The sequence below is a fragment of the Oncorhynchus keta genome, chromosome 20, assembly GCF_023373465.1.
Source record: "Oncorhynchus keta strain PuntledgeMale-10-30-2019 chromosome 20, Oket_V2, whole genome shotgun sequence".
Classification (NCBI taxonomy): domain Eukaryota; kingdom Metazoa; phylum Chordata; class Actinopteri; order Salmoniformes; family Salmonidae; genus Oncorhynchus; species Oncorhynchus keta.
Window position 1 is genome coordinate 36,520,598 of NC_068440.1, and position 8,115 is coordinate 36,528,712.

The 8,115-nt window shown below is 48.1% G+C and overlaps 1 protein-coding gene across 5 annotated transcripts in view; it reads left to right on the plus strand.

The window, feature by feature from the left end:
• Nucleotides 1-7,515, plus strand: part of LOC118399010 (zinc finger protein 40-like) — a 69,095-nt gene extending 61,580 nt beyond the window's left edge. For 2 of the 5 annotated variants that reach the window (XM_052472759.1, XM_052472760.1), the window contains 2 exons: nucleotides 2,990-3,516; nucleotides 5,028-7,515. In XM_052472759.1, the coding sequence (XP_052328719.1) occupies nucleotides 2,990-3,516; nucleotides 5,028-6,569 (2,069 nt within the window). In that variant the 3' untranslated portion in view covers nucleotides 6,570-7,515. The remainder of the gene's footprint in view (nucleotides 1-2,989; nucleotides 3,517-5,027) is intronic. The other 3 variants (XM_052472761.1, XM_052472762.1, XM_052472758.1) reach the window with 3 other exon arrangements.
• Nucleotides 7,516-8,115: the final 600 nt, after the last annotated feature.

Consider the following 8,115-nt stretch of genomic DNA (forward strand, 5'->3'; position numbering starts at 1 on the left):
CCGGTCCCACAGCTGAATCAACTTTAGGAGACGGTCCTGGCGCTTGCTGGACATTCTTGGGTGCCCTGAAGCCTTCTTCACAACACTTGAGCCGCTCTCCTTGAAGTTCTTGATGATCCGATAAATGGTTGATTTAGGTGCAATCTTACTGGCAGCAATATCCTTGCCTGTGAAGCCCTTTTTGTGCAAAGCAATGATGATGGCACGTGTTTCCTTGCAGGTAACCATGGTTGACAGAGGAAGAACAATGATTCCAAGCACCACCCTTCTTTTGAAGCTTCCAGTCTGTTATTCAAACTCAATCAGCATGACAGAGTGATCTCCAGCCTTGTCCTCACTCACACCTGTGTTAACGAGAGAATCACTGACATGATGTCAGCTGGTCCTTTTGTGGCCGTGCTGAAATGCAGTGTAAATGTTTTTGGGGGATTCAGTTCATTTGCATGGCAATTCATCTGATCACGCTTCATAACATTCTGGAGAATATGCAAATTGCCGTCATACAAACTGAGGCAGCAGACTTTGTGAAAATGTATATTTGTGTCATTCTCAAAACTTTTGGCCACAACTGTATGTACAGTATATCTCAAAAGTGAGTACACCCCTCACATTTTTGTATATATTTGAGTATATCTTTTCATGTGACAACACTGAATAAATGACACTTTGCTACAATGTAAAGTAGTGAGTGTACAGCTTGTATAACAGTGTAAATTTGCTGTCCCCTCAAAATAACTCAACACACTGCCATTAATGTCTAAACTGCTGGCAATAAAAGTGAGTACACCCCTAGGTGAAAATGTCAAAATTGGGCCCAAAGTGTCAATGTTTTGTGTGGCCACCATCATTTTCCAGCACTGCCTTAACCTTCTTGGGCATGGAGTTCACCAGAGCTTCACCGGTTACCACTGAAGTCCTCTTCCACTCCTCCATGACGACATCACGGAGTCACGGCATCTTCAAGGCCCTAGTTGATGGAAGGAGGTTTTCACTCAAAATCTCACGATACATGGCCCCATTCATTCTTTCCTTTACACGGATCAGTCGTCCTGGTCCCTTTGCAGAAAAACAGCCCCAAAGCATGATGTTTCCACCCCCATGCTTCACAGTAGGTATGGTGTTCTTTGGATGCAACTCAGCATTCTTTGTCCTCCAAACACGACAAGTTGAGTTTTTACCAAAAAGTTATGTTTTGGTTTCATCTGACCATATGACATTCTCCCAATCTTCTTCTGGATCATCCAAATGCTCTCTAGCAAACTTCAGACGGGCCTGGACATGTACTGGCTTAAGCAGGGGGACATGTCTGGCACTGCAGGATTTGAGTCCCTGGTGGCATAGTGTGATGGTATACTGTGTTACTTTGGTCCCAGCTCTCTGCAGGTCATTCACTAGGTCCCCCCGTGTGGTTCTGGGATTTTTGCTCACCATTCTTGTGATCATTTTGACCCCACGTGTTGAGATCTTGCGTGGAGTCCCAGATCGAGGGAGATTATCAGTGGTCTTGTATGTCTTCCATTTCCTAATAATTGCTCCCACAGTTGATTTATTCAAACCAAGCTGCTTACCTATTGCAGATTCAGTCTTCCCAGCCTGGTGCAGGTCTACAATTTTGTTTCTGGTGTCCTTTGACAGCTCTTTGGTCTTGGCCATAGTGGATTTTGGAGTGTGACTGTTTGAGGTTGTGGACAGGTGTCTTTTATACTGATAACAAGTTCAAAGGTGCCATTAATACAGGTAACAAGTGGAGGACAGAGGAGCCTCTTAAAGAAGAAGTTACAGGTCTGTGAGAGCCAGAAATCTTGCTTGTCTGTAGGAGACCAAATACTTCTTTTCCACCATAATTTGCAAATAAATTCATTAAAAAATCCTACAATGTGATTTTCTGGATTTTTTTTCTCATTTTGTCTGTCATAGTTGAAGTGTACCTATGATGAAAATTACAGGCCTCTCTCATCTTTTTAAGTGGGAGAACTTGCACAATTGGTGGCTGACTAAATACTTTTTTTGCCCCACTGTATATACCACTGTCTTGGTAACTAAGAGCCCTCTATCTCTCTGTCTTGGTAACTAAGAGCCCTCTAGCCCATGTCTTGGTAACTAAGAGCCCTCTATCTCTCTGTCTTGGAAACTAAGAGCCCTCTAGCCCATGTCTTGGTAACTAAGAGCCCTCTATCTCTCTGTCTTGGTAACTAAGAGCCCTCTAGCCCATGTCTTGGTAACTAAGAGCCCTCTATCTCTCTGTCTTGGTAACTAAGAGCCCTCTAGCCCATGTCTTGGTAACTAAGAGCCCTCTATCTCTCTGTCTTGGTAACTAAGAGCCCTTTATCTCTTTGCCTTGGTAACTAAGAGCCCTCTATCTCTTTGCCTTGGTAACTAAGAGCCCTCTAGCCCATGTCTTGGTAACTAAGAGCCCTCTATCTCTCTGTCTTGGTAGCTAAGAGCCCTCTATCTCTCTGTCTTGGTAGCTAAGAGCCCTCTATCTCTCTGTCTTGGTAACTAAGAGCCCTCTATCTCTCTGTCTTGGTAACTAAGAGCCCTCTATCTCTCTGTCTTGGTAACTAAGAGCCCTCTATCTCTCGGTCTTGGTAACTAAGAGCCCTCTATCTCTCGGTCTTGGTAACTAAGAGCCCTCTATCTCTCTGTCTTGGTAACTAAGAGCCCTCTATCTCTCTGTCTTGGTAACTAAGAGCCCTCCATCTCTTTGTCTTGGTAACTAAGAGCCCTCCATCTCTCTGTCTTGGTAACTAAGAGCCCTCTAGCCCATGTCTTGGTAACTAAGAGCCCTCTATCTCTTTGTCTTGGTAACTAAGAGCCCTCCATCTCTCTGTCTTGGTAACTAAGAGCCCTCTAGCCCATGTCTTGGTAACTAAGAGCCCTCTAGCCCATGTCTTGGTAACTAAGAGCCCTCTATCGCTCTGTCTTGGTAACTAAGAGCCCTCTATCTCTCGGTTTTGGTAACTAAGAGCCCTCCATCTCTCTTCCCCAGGAGACCGTAGCCAGGTGGGCAGTACAGACCGCCCAGATTCAGACGGAGAGGACTCCGAAGGTGCTGATGATGACAACGAAGATGATAATGAGGAAGAGGAGGATGACAGCCAGGCTGAGTCGGGCCTGTCCACCAACCCCTCGGTCTCAGCCAGCCCCCAGCACATCCCCTCCTCCCTCCAGGCTGAGCTCCCTCCCAGCTCCCTTCTGGCCCAGTTGTCCATCCACCACCACCCAGCTTCCCTGTCACTCCCCCAGCCCCCTTCCTCCGACTGCCACACCCACGATGCCTCAGATACAGAATCCGTGCCCATGCTGAGCCCCGTCTCCCTGGTCAAACAGATGTCAATCTCCGGAGGCTGCTCCAGCCCCTTGCCCTACTCCCCGCCCCCCCACACATCTGGCACAGAGTCGGTGACCATGATGAGCCCTGTCTCGCCGTGCAGGCAGATGTCCATCGATTACCCTGACTTTGATGTGCCCCCTTGTCCCCCCGCACAGGGCAAGAGCTGCTCCAAGCTCGGCCAGGTGAGCCCCACCATGTGCTCCTCCTCCCCCCATCCTCTCTCTCTCCATCCCTCCCTCCATCCCAGTCACTCTGCACTTTCATACCCTTTCATACCCATACCCTTCCATACCCTTGCTATGAATCCCTTATGCGAGGCACTTCAGCAAATCTGTTCTGAATGAAAAGGTGAATGTATTTCTGATTATCAGCTTTCGATGAAAGGCTTGTTTCTAGTCACATACACTATATATACAAAAGTATGTGGACACCCCTTGAAATTCGATTATTTGGCTATTTCAGCCACATTCGTTGCAGACAGTTGTATAAAATTGAGCACACCGCCATGCAATCTCCATAGACAAACATTGCCAGTAGAATGGCCTTAGTGAAGAGCCCAGTTACTTATAACGTGGCACCGTCATAGGACGCCACCTTTCGAACAAGTTTGTCAACAACAGTTTGTCAAATGTCTTCCCTGCTAGAGCTGCCCCGGTCAACTGTAAGTGCTGTTATTGTGAAGTGAAAACATCTAGGAGCAACAACAGTTCAGCCAAAAAGTGGTAGGCCACACAAGCTCACAGAACAGGACCGCCAAGTGCTGAAGCACACAGCGCGTAAAAGTTGTCTGTCCTCGGGTTGCAACACTCACTACTGAGTTCCAAACTGGCTCTGGAAGCAACAGCACAAGCAATATTCATCAGGAGCTTCATGAAACTGGTTTCCATGGCCGAGCCTCCACACACAAGCCTAAGATCACCATGCGCAAATGCCAAGTGTTGGCTGGAGTGGTGTAAAGCTTGCTGCCATTGGAGTCCAGAGCAGTGGAGACGTGTTCTCTGGAGTGATGAATCATGCTTCACCATCTGGCAGTCCTACAGACAAATCTGGGATTGGTGGATGCCAGGAGAACGCCTGCCCGAATACACAGTACCAACTGTAAAGTTTGGTGGAGGGGGAATAATGGTTTGGGTCTGTTTTTCATGGTTGGGCTAGGCCCCTTAGTTCCAGTGAAGGCGGAAACATTGTAATGTTTCAGCATTACAATCCCCACCATGCAAAAAGAGAGGTCCATACAGAAATGATTTGTTGTGATCAGTATGGAAGAACTTGACTGCCCAGCACAGAGCCCTGACCTCAACCCCATCTAACACCTTTGGGATGAATGTGAGCCTGTCCTAATCGCTCAACATCAGTGCCCAACCTCACGAATGTTCTTGTGGCTGAATGGAAGCAAATCCCCACAGCAATGTTCCAACATCTACTGGAAAGCCTTCCCTGAAAAGTGGAGACTGTTATAGCAGCAAAGGGGGGGACCAACTCCATATTAATGCTTTTAATTTTGGAATGAGATGTTTGACAAGTAGGTGTCCACTTACTTTTGGTAATGTAATGTATCGTCTTCTCATGTCTTTTCAATGAGTTGTTCCTGTGAAAAGGCATGAGGAGTGTGTTCAGTGTTGGTCCTGTTTCCAGATCAGTCATGCAGTAGGTAAAGGTCATAATTACTCGTTTTTATTTTGTTCTTTCCCAGGATGGCACTTTGGCCCTGTCAGTGAGTGACCCAGGTGTCCCTGTCGGGACAGATGTCAGCACCCAGACCTCCTATAGCCTCCAGGCATCCTCCTACAGCCCCTTGCACTTTCCTTCCCAGCGCCCGACCCAAGGACCAGGGGCCACACAGGGGACCAACACCCACCTCTTCAGCCACTTGCCTCTGCACTCCCAGCAGCCCTCACACTCCCCCTACAGCATGGTCCCCGTGAGGGGCATCCAGCTGGTTCCCGCTAGCCTGGCAGCCTATTCCACCTTCGTGCCCATCCAGGCTGGCCCTGTCCAGCTCACCATCCCCGCCGTGAGCGTCATCCACCGGAAAACCAGCCCCCTCCCATTCCCCAACACCTCTAACTCCCCTGAGCCCGATGGTATGGTGAATCCCTCATCCCCCGTCAACCAGCCTCTGGTGGTCCAGGAGCCAATCGGTAGTATCATGCCCTGCTTCCCCCTTGGGCAGGTGGCTGGGCTGGGGCAGGTGGCTGGGCTGGGGCAGGTGGCTGGGCTGGGGCAGGTGGCTGGTCTACCGGCCCTCAGGGCCTCCCACCACACGCTGCAGTCCATGGGTCTGGAGACTCTGACCCTGACCAGCTCAGAAGGCCTGACCTCCACCCAGCTGCTATCCCAACATGGCCTGTCGCTCAATGCCACCTTGGGCCTGCAGGTCCTGGCTCACACCTCCACCTCCCAGAGCAGGACAGTCCCCCACCACCACACCCACATCCCCGGCCTGCAGATCCTCAACATCGCCGTTCCCACCCTCATCCCCTCCCTCAGTCCCCTCTCCGGCCTCAGTCCCCTCGCGGGACCCTTTGAGAGGCAGGGCAGCCCCAATGCCCCAGCAGCCCCACGGACCCCACAGCCCTCCTCTCAGACTGAAACCGAACCCTCAGTCAGCTGTCTGTCTGCTGCTTCCCCTCCCACCGCCACCCTGAGGGGAAGTCTCGCACAGGAATTGGCATCATCATGCAGCAGATCCAGCAGATCGGGGCCGGGGGGTTCTGGAGGTTCCAGAGGCTCCGATGACACACAGACTTCAGAAAAGAAAGAGAGGGTAACAACATCGCTAGCACCGCCCGCCTCAGCTCCAGCTCTAGCTCCAGCTCTAGCTCTAGCTCCAGCTCCAGGCTCAGCTCCAGCTCTAGCTCCAGCTCCAGGCTCAGCTCCAGCTCTAGCTCCAGCTCCAGGCTCAGCTCCAGCTCTAGCTCCAGCTCCAGGCTCAGCTCCAGCTCTAGCTCCAGCTCCAGCTCTAGCTCTAGCACCAGCTCCAGGCTCAGCTCCAGCTCCAGGCTCAGCTTTAGCTCCAGCTCCAGCTCTAGCTCTAGCACCAGCTCCAGCTCCAGCCCCAGCTCCAGCCCCTGACAGGTGCCTGGAGGGGGATAAGAATCCTCCAGCAGAGGGAGCCAGTGAACCTGTCACGCCTCGGAGGCAGTCGATGCTCTCACGACAGCAGGAAACGGAAGACTACAATGATGACTCAGCATCCAGCGATGATGAGGACAGACTGGTCATCGCCACCTGAAACGCCCCGCCAACCAAATAGCCTAGTTAAAACCAGACTGAATGCTGAGTTTATAATGGTGATCGCAACGTTAAATCTGGTTAACCAGGCTACTTATCAATGTTCTTATTTTTTAATGGTTGTCACTTTCTAAGACTGAAAACACTCCAGGGTGGGTTTGTTTCTCTGCAAATCACCATTCAAAGCACAGTTTCTGACATTCATATTGTTATGTGCAATCAATAGATGCTCATGTTAATGATCTTTTAACTTTTTTGTCAGCTCCAGACAATTTTTTTGTTGTTGTACATGTTGTATAGACAATTGTGCCTTTTTCGTAGTGGCTTGTTTTAGGAACCTGTAAATAATACCTTACAAATTCAGTAGTTGCTTGTGTTTTATTTCAATGAAATGGAACTAAATAGAAGAAAATGTACCTTACCGGTTTTATTTTGGAAAGTTTTAATGTCAATTGTAAATTTATGAGAGAAAAAAAACTGAATGTGTTGTACTTGGACATTTCTATGGATTTGGGGCATTGTTTCTGTGTACAGACGTTGTGTTCACCTATTTATTACAGTATATTCCATGTAGTGCCCATGATGGTTCATGTCCATAGGTGTAATAGGGTAGCTTTTCATTGCAATATCACTATTATTATCAACTGTATCAGTAAAACTTTGTTTACAAACATACATTTTTATTCAGGTTTTTTTTGTTGTCTCCGATGCAAATATCATGTTTCCACAATTTAATACAACGAAATTAAAATAAAATTGAATTGGGGAAAAAATATCTAATTTATGTTTAGATGATTAAACAGTAGTTCAATGCATTTTTCTTTTACTATGCATTGACCTGTAGTCCTTCCATCTACATGACTTCAATCTACACTACACTGAGAACAGGACTTTAAATACAGTACATTACATTCTCTGAAGTATTTCACTGAATGTTTATGGATGAAGATGAAAAAAAATTGTCGACAATTTGTTAAAATCAACGTGTAATTCAACTCTCAATCGTACTGTGACAGCCTGGGCTCCTGAGTGGCGCGTCAGTCTAAGGCACTGCATCTCATTGTTAGAGGCGTCACTACAGACCCTGGTTCAATTCCAGGCTATATCAAAACAGGCCAAGTCCCATAGGGGGCGGTGCACAATTAGCCCAGCGTTGTCTGGGTTTGGCCGGCGTAGGCCGTCATTGTAAATAAGAATCTGTTCTTAACTGACTTGCCTAGTTAAATAGAGGTTACATAAAAGACTCAACAGTTCAATGTTAACGTCTTCAAATCCACTGTTACACAATGTTCTGTATTACATCATGTTCCAGTCAGCCTAATAGTTGCACTTGCTCTCAACAGCGCTTTCTTATTTCACGGAAAACAGATACAGATATAATCAAACATCTGTCGAACCAGACCAGAGAGGGAGGAGGACATCAGACCCCTGTTAAACCAGACCAGAGAGGGGGGGGGACATCAGATCTCTTAAGCCAGACCAGAGGGAGGAGGACATCAGACCCCTGTTAAACCAGACCAGAGAGGGGGGGCATCAGATCTCTTAAA